Genomic DNA, 17,961 nt, shown 5'->3' with positions numbered 1-17,961 from the left:
TGAAGGGTGGAGTCATCAGCGTATGAGTGGATAGGGTTAGATGTACAGCTTAGAAAATCATTGATGAATAAAAGGAAGAGAGTTGGTGATAGGACAGAGCCCTGAGGAACACCACTGTTGATAGATCTAGGAGAAGAACGATGGCCGTCTACAACAGCGGCTATAGAACGACCAGAAAGGAAGCTAGCGATGAAGGCACAGATAGAAGGATAGAAACCGTAGGAGGGCAGTTTGGAAATTAAAGATTTATGCCAGACTCGATCGAAAGCCTTTGAGATGTCAAGTGCAATGGCAAAGCTTTCGCCAAAGTCCCGAGAGGAGGATGACCAAGACTCTGAAAGGTAGGTGAGAAGATCGCCAGTGGAGCGTCCCTGGCGGAACCCGTACTGATGATCGGAAAGAAGGTTGTGATAGGAAAGATGCCTTAAAATTTTTCTATTAAGAATTGACTCGAAAACTTTTGAAATACAGGACGTTAAAGCAATTGGACGATAGTTGGAGGGTTGGGAGTGGTCACCCTTCTTTGGAACTGGCTGAATGAGAGCAAACTTCCAGCAAGAAGGAAAGGTACAAGTTGACAGACAAAGGCAAAAGAGTTTGCCTAGACAGGGTGTAAGCACAGAAGCACAGTTCTTAAGAACAACAGGAGGGAACCCATCAGGCCCAGATGCCTTGTTAGTACTGAGCCCAGCGATGGCAGAAAATGTATCAACTGAAGAAATTTTAATGTCAGCCATGAGGAAGTCAGAGGGGGGAAGTGATGGAGGAACAGCACCGGAATCGTCTAAGGTGGAATTGGAGGAGAAAGCCTGTGCAAAGAGATCTGCTTCATCATTAGAAGAAATAGCTCCAGAACCATCAGAGTAGAAAAGAGGAGGGAAGGATGATGAGGTAAAGTTGTTAGAAAGATTTTTGGCAAGGTGCCAGAAGGAGCGGAAAGAATTCGAGTTGGAGAGTTGAAAGCATTGAGTATAGATGAAATTATTTTTAGTAGAGCGAAGAATAGACTTAGAACGATTCTGGGCAGAAACGTAAAGATGATGTGATTCAGGGGTGGGTTGGCTCCGGTTCGTTTTGTAGGCCCTCTCCTTGTTGCGGACAGCATTAGAACAAGCGTGATTAAACCAAGGCTTTCTTGCATTAGGCAAAGGATATGAGAAAGGAATGTATGCATCCATGCCCGAGAGAATAACCTCCGTAATGAGCAAGGCACACTCAGATAGCTCCTGGCCATGGAAGCAATAATCATTCCAGGGAAAATCAAAGAAGTACTGCCTGAGGGCCTCTCAGTCCGCGGCTCCAAAATGCCACAGACGACGTTTCACTGGAGGGTCCACAGGCCGTACCAGAGTGATAGGACAGGTTAAGGTAATAAGGTTGTGATCGGAGAAGCCCAACGGAGAGAAAAGATTAACAGAGTAAGCAGAAGGATTAGTTGTGAGGAAGAGGTCAAGTATGTTGGAGCTCTCTCCAAGGCGGTCAGGGATACGGGTAGGGTGCTGTACAAGCTGCTCTAGGTCATTAAGGATAGAAAAGATGTAGGCTTGTTCACCAGGTGGATCCGTGAAAGGAGAGGAGAGCCAAAGGTGGTGGTGAAAATTGATATCTCCTAGAATGGAGATTTCAGAGAAAGGAGAAATGGATAGAGTGTGTTCCATCGTAGAAGTAAGATAGTCGAAGAATTTTTGATAGTCAGTAGAATTAGGGGATAAGTAAACAGCACAGATATATTTAGTCAGAGCATGACAGGAAAGCCAAAGCCAGAGTGTGGAGAATTCAGAAGAATCGAGTTCAGGAACACGAGAGCAAGATAAGTCGTTGCGTATATATACACAACAGCCACCTTTGGCTTTGAAATGAGTATAGAGAAAGTAGGAGGATACAGAAAAGGATTTGCTGTCAGTTGCCTCAGACAGCTGGGTCTCCGTTAGAAAAAGGTGAGGTTTAGAGGAAGAGAGGTGGTGCTCAACAGAGCGAAAGTTAGAGGAAAGGCCGCGAATGTTGCAGAAATGAAGAAGAAGAGAGTCAGACAGTGGTTCCAGGCACCTCGAATCGTCACCGGGAGAGGGGCGGATGGTGGGGGCATTTATGGTCCCCCCCCCTGGGGACTCCGAGGCTTGATGAAGAGACGCCATTTTTGTTGAATTTTGAATAGGAAGTTTAGTGTGTACTGTGAATGTAGTTTGGTGTAGATAGTTAGAGAAATTTGTACTGGAGAGCATGCTGGCCTACTCTCTGTGTAACTGAGACACTGAAAAAGTTCAGCAAAGGGGGATGGTCAGGAACTAGTCCTGAGGGCTGATGAAACGGGAGCTCCAGCACTCCCTGTCATCAGCTTTCCATCCACCTCAGGAGTACTGCCCTGCTCGACTGGTGCTACAGTCTACTGCCTGTAACTATCCTAAAACTGCGACAACTATCGAACTAAACATTGAGTAAAGCTTGAGCAGTAGTTGGGTAAACATACTTATTGTAACCTGTATCAACCACTGCCCCGTGCCACAGCCATCTGTTGGAAACTCCAGTGCAGCTGGAAAAGCACCACGTCCACGCCGCAGCACGCACTGGGTGGCTCGTCAGTGACTCAGTGGGCACTCAGTCACTCAGTGGATGACTATTTCTCCACACAATAGGACGTACATTGGCGTGCTCTTGATGACTAACGTGTCATGACATCGAGCAGTGAATTACTCTGATCTGGCAAGTAAAATTTATGTCATTATTATAACTACCAATAATGATATTAATCAGGAAGTTACTTTGATATATTAGTTTTTTATGCTCCATATACCAGGCACTTGTTGATGAATGTTTGATTCATTAATAATGGAATATTTTCATTACCAAACACAATGTTTAATAATCACTGTATCCAGCATACCATCATTAGTATCCAGATATTCGGAGCGAATTGAAGCTAATATATCAAAATCTTGTTCTGGTTAGCATTACCATCGATAGTTATAATAAAGACTTGCTTATCAGTGTGTTCCATTCACAGGTCATGCCTGTGACAAGAAGCAGTTCAATAGTATGGCTTCTGGGCGAGGCCGAGAAAAATATGTTGGGTGCTTGCCTGCCAACTAATGCCGATGTCCTAAGGAACTTCATGTTTCACCATCAGAACGGTCTTACAATCAGTCACTGCGCTAAGAGTACCACTGAGAAGGTAATGGTGATCTGGGATAAAGCACGCATCCCGACCCAAAGGGTAGACTCGGGTATTTGCAAGCTCCAGAAGCTTCACAAAGAGTACTGTGTAATGAAGAACAACAGATCATTATCGAAACCAGGGTACTGGGTCAAAGAGCAAAACTTCAAGAAAAACTCACCAAACTGTTTGATATTTCTTGAAAGGATGTTCTGCTCACTATGACAAACAAAGAGGACAAGCAGTTCCTGCGATTACAGCAACAGAATCTCTTCAACGGTAGTATGTGTAGGGTGGACACAACCTTGGCAAATGTGGAGGCTCGTGAGTAGCATAGAAGTGATCAAGCCAACATTCAAAAAGAAAAATGCAAGGTCATTGCACAGCAGATGGAAACGACTGTACCATCTAGTTCTATTGACACTGACAGCTGTAGCGCTTCCTCATTGGCAGAGTCTGAGGATGAATTTCAAGGGTCATCAACGCCCCAACAAATTAGACAGCAAAGTAAAGCTAAGAAAACCATTGTAACTAAGGAAGTAGCTGCCGCGCTTGATCATGTCAAACTGCCTAATTGTTCAGCCATGTTCGTTGTGGATCCTGTCGAACAAGCGCTTGGTCATATCCTGGAGTATGTAGTACTGTCTCGAAATCCTATAGAGAGAACACAAGCCACCACTTGCGAAGAAGAAGCAACTGATCGACAGGCTGCTTTCACACCAGACATTCCACTTCTACACTGGGATGGTAAATTGCTCCCAGATATCGCTGGAAACAGTAAACCCGCAGTGGACAGAGTTGCCATTTTGGTGACTGGCAGTGAGACAGAGCAACTTCTCGGGGTTTCCAAGATAAGCTGCAGCACTGAGAAAACACAGTGCAATGCATGCATCAAAGCATTGGATGAATGGAATCTAAAACCAATGATCAGGGGCTTGTTTTTTATACAACAGCAGCTAACACAGGCCTGAAGATGGGAGCATGCAGTCTAATCGAAAAAGCTTTGGACAAAGAGCTCATCTGGATCACCTGCCATCATCATGTGTCTGAGTTGATGCTGTCTGCTGTCTTCAATGTTTCTCTAGGGCCAAGTAGTGGACCTGAAGTGGGAATCTTGAAGTGCTTCCAAAAACTTTGGCCAGGTATGGATAAAACTGATTTATATCCTGCTGGAGACAAGTTGTTTGTTAGGATGCCCGATGGTCTAAGCGAAAAAATGATTTTGTTCTGCACTGATGCCATGAACAGCCAGCTCCAAAAAGATGGTTATAGAGAGTTACTACAGCTCTCTTCTACGTTCTTGAGATATTCTCCAAGTGATAAGTGGACAGTTCGTGCTCCAGGCACTTTGCACATTGCATGCTGGATGGCAAAAGCAATATACTCGCTGAAGATTTTTCTATTCAGGAAGCAAATGAACTTGACAAGGAGGGAGACAGCTGGTGTCACAAGAGTAAGTCTGTCTCACTCGTATGCACACACTATTGGCATGAGTCATCACATCCAAAAAAGTCCCCCTTCAACAACAAGAAGTTGATTTCTTTGCTCCGCGAGTACCCTGATCGTGTTGTGGCAGAGGCAACTGCCAAGTTGTTGTGCCGCCATTTGTGGTACTTCTCTTAGCATCTGGCGCTGCTCGCTTTTTTTGATAATCGTGGTGTTGAAGCCACTAAAGCAGCTATGGTGGAAAACCTTGACCGTCCTCCTCATGGGAAACTGGTCTTACGTTTCAGTGGTGATGCATTTGACCACCACGCTTCACTGGCAACCTACATCACCAGACATTCATTGAAGTTCTTCAATCTACTCACTGTGGCAGGACAAGATGATGCCAGGGCATTCATGGTGAAATCACCCAACCTTTGGCTGACAGACCCCAGGCATAAGCCGCTTTTATCCAAGTGCAAACATTTGAAGATTGTCAACGATTGTGGCAAGAGACGTGTAGCTCTTGTCCAGTCGTACAACGATGTCCTGACGATAGACGAGACTCAAAAGCAGTACATACTGCAGGTCGTCGATGACCACTGGAAAAGAATGCCAGTTCTGATGAAAGCTGCTTTGATGAATGCAAAGTAATGCATTATTCCAATACATAGTGTTTTAAGTGTGTTCGTGTAGCACTCTAATAATGTGTTTAGAAATGCTGAAAATACATATTTCGTTTTTTGTTGAAAATCCTTCCATGTTGTGTTTTCATTTCATTTTTTTCGGAATTATGGCATCGGGAGTGACCTCTAAAAATTGTGCATTTCATCAAATTTTTCACACAGTGCCTTCAATGATGATGGGAACTTATATAGGCTTGTGGAAGCAAACAGTTTCTTCATTGTTTTGGGGGGCCACCCAAATATCTTTATATCTATCTATCTATCTATATATGTATATATATATATATATATATATATATATATATATATATATATATATATATATATATATATATATATATATATATATATATATATATGTATATATATACAGTATGTCCAATTTTCAACAAATGTTTTCTTGGATTTCCTTTAGTTCTCTTTTTCTTTGTATTGACATTATTCCTAAAAGTTTTGTTATCTTTTTTTGAATATTTACTTCCAGTCCTCTCTTCCAGTTATGCCTTATTTTGTACTTATTTCTAAACCAGTTATTTCGTTACCGAGCATGTACATTACATCTCTTTTTCTACTCTGTGCTTATTGCTCTTTCATCTTAGCCAGTCCTGGCTCTCATACTTCAGTCATCAGTTCTCTCATCCATTTTTGACTAACCCTGTCATATTTTTCTTGCTTTCCCACCCGTCCTTCTTTTTATTTTCCCGACATATATTCCCTGCCTTGTCTCTCCGACTGTATTTACAAGAAAAAACACCTTTGTCTCCTCGATGCACACCGCCAAAGAAATGGTTTGTGTGAAGTGCGACGCCAAAACGAGGAATCTCCTTCAAAAGGAGTGAAAGACGTGAAAAGAATAGAAAGGGAAGATAATGAGGACAAGAATGTGTGTGTGTGTGTGTGTGTGTGTGTGTGTGTGTGTGTGTGTGTGAGAGAGAGAGAGAGAGAGAGAGAGAGAGAGAGAGAGAGAGAGAGAGAGAGAGAGAGAGAGAGAGAGAGAGAGAGAGAATTACACGATGATACTTTTTTTTTATGGAAGAAAGAAGAAATCAAAGGCCAGGAGCCCGCAAATTGCTTCCTCCAAGGAAAAAACACAAAACAATCAAATTTAAGATCAGTTCATTTCGAAATGCCAAGACACACTGCGTTTGAAAGACGGGAGACCATAGGCAGAAAGAAATACAGACAGAGGGAGACAGTTTCAGAGCTGACCTGTTGCATGAATGAAGTACTGGGAGGAACGGTTAACTTTTGCATCTGAGAGTTGGACAGTAAAGGAATGAGAGTTTGTTGCTAGACGGATGCTATGCGTCCGCCGTGGTGGTGGAGCGATGCAAGCAGACATTTCAGAGGAGCAGTGACCATTGAAGTAGCGACTGAAAAGAGATAAAGATGCAGCAGTGCGGCGAAGAGACAGGGGTTGAAATGAGCCAGTAAGAGGAGGAAAGTAATGAGCCGAAAAGCCCTTGACTCCACCTAGTTGAGAAGAGCTTTATGTGGGGAACTACCCACATATGAAAGCTGTACTCTATGTAGCAACAAATGAAACTCATTAATAAAGTCAGTAACTGTGCAGGGGTAAAGAAGATACAGAGTCGGCTTAGCACACCTAATTTCTTGCAAGCAGTTTTACAAGAGAAATAATGTGATCTTTCCGAGAAAAATCCCGAATGAAAAACCAAGTATGTTTAAAGATGATGCAGGACTGAATTGGATATTGTTAATAATTAAACGATACTCCTGTGGAAGATTTTGTCAGGTTGATAAGTGTAAGAACTGAGTGTTTCATGCATTAAAAACAAGATTACTTTTACCTCAATCAGAGATATAAACCAATGTAGACATTAGGTGTGTCATAACTTCATCCCTTGTTTGTTGAAACAACTATTGAGGTGGACACTGCAGGAAGCGAGTCGAAAGGTGAAGGGTGGAGTCATCAGTGTATGATTGGACAGGGTTAGATATACAACTTAGAAGGTCATCGATGAATAAAACGAAGAGAGTTGGTGATAGGACAGAGCTCTGAAGAACACCACTGTTGATAGCTCTAGGGAAGAACGGTGGCCGTCTACAACAACAGCAATAGAACGACCATAAAGGAAATTAGAGATGAGGGCACAAACAGAAGGATGGAAACCGTAATAGGGCAGTTTGGAAATTAAAGATTTATGCCAGACTTGATCGAAAGCCTTTGAGTTATCAAATGCTAAGGCAGCATTTCTTAACCTGGGATGCTGAATATCAATTTTAGGGGGTGCTAGAAAATGCTGCATTATTTTTTTTTTTCTTATTGGTTTTCCTTAGTATTGGCATCCTTGATTTTGTTTTGTTTTTTTGAGAATGTACGAAACAAACTGTTAGGCAGTACTGCACTTCACTTTGCTTTAACCCTGCAGTAGTGTAGCAACTGTAGTCCCAGTAACTAGATGTAAAAGGGTGCTGGCTGGACTGAGACCTTATTACAGTGGGTGCTAAGGTCGGGAAAGGTTAAGAAACGCTCTGCTAAGGCAAAGCTTTCACCAAAGTCCCGAAAGGAGGATGACCAGGAGTCTTAAATGTAGATGAGAAGATTACCAGTGGTGCATCCCTAGAGGAATCCATACTGACAATGAGAGAGAAGATTTGGATAGGAAAGGTGCTTCATTTTTTATTCTTATTTTTTTTAAATAGACTCGGTAACTTTTGAAACACTGGATGTTAAAGCAATTGGACGGTAGAGGGATAGGAATGGTCACCCTTCTTTGAGACAAGCTGAATGAGAGCAAACTCCTAGCAAGTAGGATAGGGACAGGTTGATAGACAAAGGAGGAGGAGTTTACCAAATGAGGGTGTAAGCACAGAAGAACAGTTCTTGAGGACACCAGGAGGGACTCCATAGAAACCATATGCCTTCTTTGTACTGAGGCCAGTGATGGCAGAGAATGCATCAGTTGAAGAAATTTTAATGTCCGCCATGGGGAAGTCAGATGGGGGAAGTGATGGGGGAACAGCACCGGAATGGTCTAAGGCGGAAATGGAGGAGAAAGTCTGAGAGATGAGTTCTGCATTATCAGTACAGGAAATAGCTACACATTCATCAGAGTGGAAGAGATGAGGGAAGGATGATGAGGTAACGTTGTTAGAAAGTTTTTAGCAAGGTGACAGAAGGAGGAGGAAGAATTTAAGTTGGAGAGCTCAGAGCATTTAGCACGAATGAAATTATTATTAGCAAAACAAAGAACAAACTTAGCACGATTCCGGGGAGAAACATAAAAGACATGAGATTCGGTGGTTGGTACCTTTCTCAGGCCTTCTCTTTGTTGTGGCATTAGAATGTGTGCGATTAAACCATTTTTTTTTTTTCATCAATCATATGATATGAGAAAGGAATGTATGCTTCCATGCCCGAGAGAATAATCTCCGTACTGCACAAGGCACACATGGCTCTCGCCCATGGAAGCAATAATCATCCCAGTGAAAATCAAACAAGTAGTACCTGATGGTCTCCCAATCAGCAGCTCCAAAGTGCCACAGCCGCCACTGCCTGGAAGGTCCACGGGCCTTACTGGGGTGATAGGACAGGTTTAGGTGATAAGACTGTGATGAGAGGGGCCCAATGAAAAGATTAACAGCATAAGCATACGGATTAGCTGTAAGGAAGAGATCAGGTATGTTGGAACTCTCTCCAAGGCGGCCAGGGATACAGGTAGGGTGTAGTACAAGCTGCTCCCAGGGTGAGCAAATTTCTAAAGCGGAAATATGCTAGATTGCCGGTGAAGTTATGCTAGATTTGTATAAATTAGGCCTATGCTTAATCTTTCGTTGTTAATACATTCGGTTTCTATTAATTGGATGTTAACTGTTTATACTCATATCACTATGAATAATTCTTGTGACAAAAGCCATCATATTAATAAATAATCATGCTTGTGGGTGTTTAACGAACATAATTTCACTGGTAATGTGAATAAATAACAACCATATACACAGGTAGATATAAAACAATATATTAGGTGCATATAGTACCGTACCCTTCGAAATAAACATTCTTCCATATACAGTACTTCTTGTAGAAAATGAATTAATGTGTGAATCAAGATTCTAAGGTACAGCAAGACCTCGTTTTTATCTGATTTTTTGGTGTATCTGTCCTTTTATGAGGCCTGTTAATTATTGTTGCCTCTAGAAAGTTCTTGGGTTATGAGTGAAAAATCATTCCTCCAAAAAATTCTGATAGCTTCTAGGTAATATAATTTGCCGCCGTATAAGAACTAAAATCTCTAGATTTAGCGTCTTTTCCGCTGATTTGTCACCCTGTCCAATAATTGCAGTACACTGTATATTGGAAAATATACTGTATATTGAAAATATACTGTATATTGAAAAATATGGGAGTGTAATAATTGCTAACCTTAGCACTTACTTTGAAATATAGTATATATATATATATATATATATATATATATATATATATATATATATATATATATATATATATATATATATATATATATATATATACCCTGTAAGGCAAAAATAATTCCAACTTTCATCAAAAAAATGCCAAAAGTATGCCAATTTTGTTAATATACTAAATTTCATGGTAATCCATATGCTTCCTGAAAAAAGCTATATTTAACATAATTATGCTAAATCAGGTGACACTGGCTGCTCTGGGTCATTAAGGATAGAAAATATGTATGTTTCTTCACCAGGTAGATCAGTGAAAGGGGAGCCAAAGATGGTGGTGAACACTGAAATCTTTTAGAATGGGGATCTCAGAGAAAGGAGAAATTGATAGGATGAGCTTCATCTTAGAAGTGAGATAGTCAAAGTATTTTCATAGTCAGTGGAATTAGGGGATAAGTAAACAGTACAGATACACTTAGTCAAAGTATGACAGAAAAGCCGAAGCCAGAGAGTAGAGAATTCAGAAGATTTAAGTTCAGGAACACAAGAGCAAGATATGTTGTTGCGTATATATACACAACAGCCACCTTTGACTTTGAAAATAATGCAGAAAAGTAGGAGCATAAAGAGCAGGGTTTACCATCAGTTGCCTCAGATAGTCGAGTCTCAGTGAGGAAGAGAAAGTGAGGTTTTGAGGAGGGGAGGTGATGTCTAGCAGAGACAAAGTTTAGGATTGGCCACGAATGTTGTAGAAATGAAGAAATGAGTCAGAGTATTATAACGATATTCTTGTTACACTCACATAATTTCAGTTGACTTACGAAAAATTTCTGTGTTCGTTTCACCATAACTTAGCCCAGATTTTCGTCCTTTTCCGGCTTTTTTTTGACCTAGCTCAGTGGCAGAAAAAGTAACTGTACACCTTTTCAGTAGCGCAGTTAATGACTAGAGTTATCTTTTATTGTTAATCTGTTGTTCCCCCAGAGGTATTCCAGATGGAGAGATTTAAATGAAGGCCAAGTTAAAGTATAATATACTCGTATATTGTTACTTTAGGTGTTTTTGTCTCACTTTCATCACTTCAACCAGAATACCTGTTTTGTTCAATATTTCATTTTTCCGACTTTTTTATTTAGCTTGGGATAAATTTTTCATAATGGAAGGATACAGTCTTCATAAATCTCATTACTAGCAGGTGATTCTCATAAACTGAATATAATTGTCAGATAGGAAAAACAAAAAACTGCCAAATGTCTTACGTTAGAGATTGATGGATTAGTGTAAAGTGTTATCGGCAGCAAAAACAGGGCTTTCCGGATGAGATAACAGACGAAAGTATAAGTTACAATCTCTACTGTCCAAAAGCAAAAATGGATGTGGGTAGGTCATGTCCATTGTAGAACAGATAACAAATGGACAAACGCGATAACTGAGGGGCAACCCAGAGCTGAAGTGAAAGATGTCAGAGAACAAGATGGCAAGAAATGTTTCGGAGATATGTTGGGAATAGATGGAACATGCTGACAATCAATAGGTCAGAGTGGAAATCGATGGTAGAGGCCTTGGTTTTGAAGCTGACTAACCCAGACTGATGATGACAACGACGGTGACGACAACAACAATTACGACGACGACGATGACGATGATGAGCATAAGCCCATTGTTAAAAAAAAAAAAAAAAAAAAAAAAAAGTGTCGGAACAATTTCAGTGTAATAAAATCTGACACACAGGACGAGAGATTTGAAAATAAACTGAGTTAACATGGCTGGTTGGTATCCCCGATTTGCTGAACCCTAGGTCCATATTCATTGCGGCATCGAAGGCTCGGAGGTTTCCTGGCACCGCTTACTAAGCAGTTCAGTTTGTTATTGCTATTAATTATCACTGCCTAAAACGTTGCTTAGAGAGTTCGAGCATCAACATAGTTTTCATAAATTATAAAAGATGATGTTGATGTGTAATATGTAGAATAAATCAGTATCTAAGAAGTGTTACAAAAGAACCCTAAACCACACTGAATATGAACACTGCTCATTCGATGCTCAAACCGTCCAAGCATATGCAGTTTCGTAGGCAACACGTTTTCACATTATATGCAAATCAAGTGCAATCTGAGGTAAAAGCCTATCTTAAAATAAACGAATATGCCTCCAGATCACCCCCTCCGCGATGTTTTATCACCTTCGTCAAACTGGTGATATACCATTCAGATTTTCATAACCCATGCACTACTACATTCACGTGTCATTACTGTTGTTAATACTATAGCAATATTGCGATACATTCTGTACATATACTTTACATGCGTTGTTCATTGGGTGTTGCACAGTATATACTGGACAATTAGACCTACAAAGTTATCCATCAACCCGATTCATAAAATGCTAATAGTGGTTGTCAATGTATTACAACGTGTAAGAAAATTCTAAAATGGTAACCTTGGATACGATAAGTGCCAAACTGACTAATAGCGCTTTGGTTTCTAGATTACTAGTTGATGTTTTGAGACCTCCATTCCACCATTATGTCCAACGGTACAAACTATATGTTATACACGACATGGAGGATGCGGAAGTTATACTAAATCTGGAGAGAGAGAGAGAGAGAGATTGAGGGAGGGAGGATCGGGTATACCAACCTTTATCAGATATTCCTGGCTTCTGTGCCAGTGATAGTTTGGAATGGAATCGAGGCAAGGGGTGCCGATTATTATTTTAGCCTGTACATTTTGGGGGATGACATACTAGCTAAAATTTTGGCCTTGGATTCAGTACCAATTTTTAGATCAATTCCGTGTCGTTGTTCGGATTTTTATTTCCTCGGAAGAACCAGAGACATGGGTAGATCTTGCACTCCTCCTGTCATGCCTACGAAAACATATGTTACAGTCAGTCTGTTAGCTTGAAGGCTGTCGTGCTTGAATGAAGCACAAGAGCTGTACTTGTAAGATAGAAATGAGTCTCCTTGATTACTAGCCTTCGAATTTATCTTCACCTGACATTCGTCTGAGCTAAATGGGGTTATTTTCTTTTTCTACGGCCTATAGTTACTAGTAAAGAGGAAAAATGGTCGTAAATATAAAAGTAATTGTAAATCCCGACATATATACTGTATACATATATATACATCAGTGAAATGCAAGGAGTGACGAAAGTAACGTACAAGAATAACACCCAAACGTTCCCTCAGACTACGACACACATTACTGCCACTTTCCATTCTTGTTCCCTAATGTAGTTCTAGGTATAATCTGGATGGATAATGAACATTGTCCAAAAGTAGTACGGTTGGTGGAGTGTGAAGGAAAATGCAACAAATTTATGTTACAGCTTAAATTTTTATGAATGCTTCTAATGGTTTGAAGATGTGTATGTCATTACCAGTTTATTACCGGTGGCTTTAGTCTGATTAACTGACTTAAGTCGTCTGTGTGTGTGCGTGTGTGTGTGGGCGCGCGCGAGAACTATGTTTTTAATTCACATTAAAGCAGACGAGGTTAACAAACACAACATTAATAGGTATTAGCACAATCCCAAGCTGTTCGTGTAGTGTTAGCCAATATCAGAGAAATAAGACTGGAGGAGGCCAGTGGCTCCTTTGTGAGCTTTGTACTAGACTACGGTGATGTATTTTTGTCATATTATAACGCCACGTTCTTTGGCATAAATTCTTTATCTTCATTCCATCCATAAGTGGGAGAGTCAGGGACGATAATGATATTGAACGCTTTCATGGTCGGGATAGCTCTTGTAATCTATTTCCGCCAGTACCAGATGACTGAACTGACTGGTTGTGCGTATGGAAACCTGAGAGTTTTAAAATGGGTACCATTTACTCTCATGGTCGACATAACTCCAGTTTGTATCGTACCCAATGACCGACGATAATATATAGGAAAGAGCGAGTCGTAGGAGCCAGGGAGCAATATCCTCTTACTGTCTTCAGGTATACTTCCAATAAGCAAAAGTAAGCATGTACTCTTGTATCTCAAGTTATATGTAAGTGCAAAACCTGAGCGCATTTATTCATTTTATCCAGCTTCATGGACTTTCTAAATATAATTATTTTTCAGGTTCGCTTTCCAAATACAGTCCAACATAGTTTATTCAGCATACATATTTCATAATTGCTCTCAGAGGTTAACACTCAGCACAGTAACCTGCTCTAATAATAAACATTGCTCACCTCTGATATTGCACTAGTGATACAAGTGAACAATTAACTCTTAAGGGATTTTATACTTACTCAGGTGAACCAGGTAAAGGCATCCACACATGGACGGCCAAAGAGCGGGCGCGCGCGCTCTGAGAGTCTAACCCAGGAGGAAACCACTTGCATGAGAGTGCTTGAACAACAAAAAATGAGCATAGTAATTTACTCTGTGAAAAGCTTTGCTCAGCCACTCCCACGCCTTCCGCGCCCCATCGGCTGAAATTTTACTCCTACTAAGTTAAAAATCACTCTAGCATTCAGAAGCCTTAAGTCGAGGTTTTATGTTGATGAAGATCTTTGAGTATAACAGGCCTTTGAAGAATTTCTAATAGTTACCCTTTAAATAGCCGTTCTCATTGTTGAGAGTAAGCTGCATCCAACGTAAAGTTAGCGCGCGCGAGCGCTTAATATAAATATTTGGTGTTAACTGAAGTACAATAAAAGTGCTGTCCTGATCATGAGAGCTTGTATAATTACAATATTAACACTCTACAGCTGTTATAACACTCAGCCTAATAAAATCGTCTGGTGTCAGAAGGAATAAAATAATAAGAGTTAATGCAATAATTTCACAGTCACTTTTGTTTTTTTTTTGGGGGGAGGGCAATAAATTAACGGTACAAATCACACACACACACACACACACACACACACACACACACACACACACACACACACACACTGTCTGTCTGTCTGTCTGTCTCTCTCTCTCTCTCTCTCTCTCTCTCTCTCTCTCTCTCTCTCTCTCTCTCTCTCTCTCTCTCAATAGTGCCTCGTTAAGTTCCCCACATGCAACAAGATGTTGTCAAAGGCTTTTCGTCTCATTACCTCTCCTCCTCACTGACTTTCTCCAACCTCTGTCTCTTCGCTGCACTGTTGCATCTTTATCTCCTTTCTGTCACTACTTCAGTGGTCACTGCTCCTCCATCACTACGTCGGGCGCGTAGTACCCGCCTAGCAACAAGCTCTCATCTCTTTTGTCTACTCTCTAATGCAAGAATTAGTAGTTACTCCCAGTCCTTCATGTATGCAACAAGTCATCTCAGGAACAGTCTCTCTCTGTCTGTATTTCCTACTGCCTATGATCTTCAGGCTTTGAAACGCAGGGTGTCCTTGCATCTCGAAACGAACGGATCTTGACTGGTTTTCCGTTATATTATTTTTGTTTTCTCTTGGAGGGAACGATTTTGCTGGCTCCTTGCCTTTGAGGCCTTCTTTCTTGCATAAAAAAAGACTCTAACACTAAATTGCCAGTTTTCCTCGATTTGCCTCACAATTTTTACGTAAAATGGAAAGTATTGAAAGACGTCCTTCACTCATTATTCTGATGGACTGTTGCAGAAAGAATAGATGGCGGTGGTAAAACTGAATATATGTTTGGTCTGCAACCAAGAGGTATCGGTTTGGATTTCTGGTTTGATTACAATACCTCTGAACACAGTCTTCTTAATATTCAAGAGTATTTGTACACTCTCACCAAATGTAATCAAACGCTGTAGGTTCCATGCATTTTGAAATATAGCACCTAATAATCTGAAACACCTCTCTTCGTGTGTATTCCCGTCACTTGTGGTTACTGCACCATACCCTGTGCACCATACACCTGTTTAGCGGCTTCAGAGTGCGTCTTTCCAAATTATGTCATGCCAGCTATTCCGAGATGATATGCTAAGTTCTGCTTATTTTCGCATCCATCGTGTCCATGTATTAGGATGCTCTTTGGTGAGCCTGTACCTGCAAGTGAAGTGGGGGCCTAGATTGTAAGTCAGTGGTTGCGTGTCGATGTTATGGGGAATGTTTGGGTGCTCTTCTTGCCAGTCACGCTGTGAATGTCCTCTTCTAACGAAATTCTATCCGCGCATTTTAACCCTATCACTTGTTCCTTCCCACGAAATTCGCTTTCTCATTGTCTGTTTCTTTCTCCGATTCCGTCCTCCCTGTCGACTTCGTCCAGGTGTGGGCTCATGGAAATGACAATTTAAAAAAAAAAAAAAAATCACTCGCCCAGACTATGACATACAACACTGATTTACAGTCCCATGTCCATCTCTCGGTTCCACAGCAGGTGCGAAGAGACTAGGCTAAAGGGACTGCGTCCATAGGTCCCGTGAATCGAACCTGTGACACCTGTTGCATTTCGATTGTTCTTCTAATTATACCAATGCAAGAATTATGAATGTGTTACTGATGAGTAAGTATAGTGGTGGTGTGAAGGAAAGATAATTTTTAAAAACTTAATCTACTCCCTCTCCCACCAACCATTACGGATTATGGTGCTGGCAGGGAGGGATGGGGGAGTGAGATGATGTGAATAGATGTCATGGCGGTGAAGTACAAGTAGAATTTGTAATATGTGATACTGAAAAATGAGTGTAATGGTTGCACAGAGACACGCAGGATAACTCCCCTTTCACCACTAAGAGTGCTACTTTTGTCTACGATGTTTCTAGTGACGATAGGGATATGGTTCAACACATGGAGTCTAATACTGATGAATTAATGTGATGGCAATGAATATACGGCATAGAAATTATTTTATTATGCTAGTGAGTGATTGTTTTGATGGTTTACAACATAAATATGATCATATTTCGCACCACTGAGTGTGACGGTGATTTTTATAAAGGAAAAGATTATACATTATATTATGATAGCACTGAGTGAGCAGGATGATGATGAAGATGATGATGATGGCACAATTTGACTACTTCCCTCTACTCTGTCTTGCCACTCACAGGAGATCAGCTGGTTCCACCGGTGCTGGTGGGGGCGCGTGAGATCTACGAACCTTCAGAGCTAATCAAGGTCGGGTGCCAGCTGCGGCAGCCCTTGCACGGCGAACACCAGCCGTCACTACAGTGGTTCTTAGAGGGTAGCCAGGTACGTGGCGAGGACGTCATCATATGCACCTGTATTCTTATCCACTGCTGCTAGAGAGCGACGCCTCCATGTAGTGGCACCGATATAACAAGGCGTCTGAATTGCATGGTTATACAAATGTCCCTCAACTACTTCCGTGTCCCTCAAATAAGGATGATGGACTGCTGAAAAAGATCATATTAAGCCTACAGTTCATCGGGTTCACGTTTCTGACGAGCCTGGGGCTGCAACTGCTGCTGCTGCTATTCATCACTCCCCTGGATGAAGTGTACACACACACACACACACACACACACACACACACACATTGTTCTTTTGTCACCAGACAATAAAATTCAGCTTATCAGAGACTACTTGTTGGCAAGGGTTAATTATACAATATCCAATATCTTCGCTAAGAAGCAGACTCTAAAGAAATTCCGTTTGCGGCAAAGTGTTTAGTTAGTTATTTATTTTCATTTATTTATTTATTTTTATTTTTTATTTTTTTTTAGCGAGCAAGAGGATCGAGGACGCATTAGACAAACAGCAGAGTGTGGACGCTGTTCCTCACACACAATCAAAACTCTTATTTCATAGATTATTAAATCTACATCGAATCTGTGCACATCGCTGGAAAGTTATGAAAAAGTAATTGGTGTTTTTTAAGTAATCATTCCCAAAAATCGCCTCTATATTGCTTTAGAAGGTCCAAAAGAGCCAAAGTGTACACGGAAACTACTATTTCACGCAACACCTGACATACTAGTACGGACATCACTGGGAAGCTTATGGATGAGTTGTGGGTGTTTGTTAGGATTTTTTTTTTTTTCAAAATTCTCCAACATACTGCCGAAAAAAGCAAAAAAAAATAATAATAATAATAATAAACTGAGAATAAGAAATTAAATCTAATGTGTTACCTGCCATGCTTTGACACGAGGGTCCAAAGCTACTAAACTGATGGTAGCCACATTCTGATTTAAGATGGATTATTTTAATGTGCATTAATACCAGGCAAGTTGTATGGTACACTTCATTTAGCTAATATAATGACATCATCAAGCCTCCTTGCTCTAACACTCTCCACAGTTTTAAGTGTGGACCTTAACAGCTTAATTTTAACCTCTCAGACTTTGTACGAGGGTGCTAAGGCTGCAGTGCGTGTGAGCAGTGAACTAAGTAAATTTTTCCATCTGAAGGCTGGATTGAAACAGGGATGTGTCATGTCTCCATGGTTG

General features: G+C 40.8%; 1 protein-coding gene across 1 annotated transcript in view; it reads left to right on the top strand.

Moving 5' to 3' along the window:
* Positions 1-17,961, top strand: part of LOC145397848 (uncharacterized) — a 352,766-nt gene that overhangs the window by 104,036 nt on the left and 230,769 nt on the right. Inside the window, exon 4 of the mRNA XM_080270884.1 lies at positions 16,599-16,741. Within this exon, the coding sequence (XP_080127010.1) occupies positions 16,599-16,741 (143 nt within the window). The remainder of the gene's footprint in view (positions 1-16,598; positions 16,742-17,961) is intronic.

Source organism: Coenobita brevimanus, chromosome 43, assembly GCF_032717465.1.
Source record: "Coenobita brevimanus isolate Jiangsu-jjx chromosome 43, ASM3271746v2, whole genome shotgun sequence".
NCBI lineage: Eukaryota > Metazoa > Arthropoda > Malacostraca > Decapoda > Coenobitidae > Coenobita > Coenobita brevimanus.
This window is presented reverse-complemented; position numbering and strand designations above follow the sequence as displayed.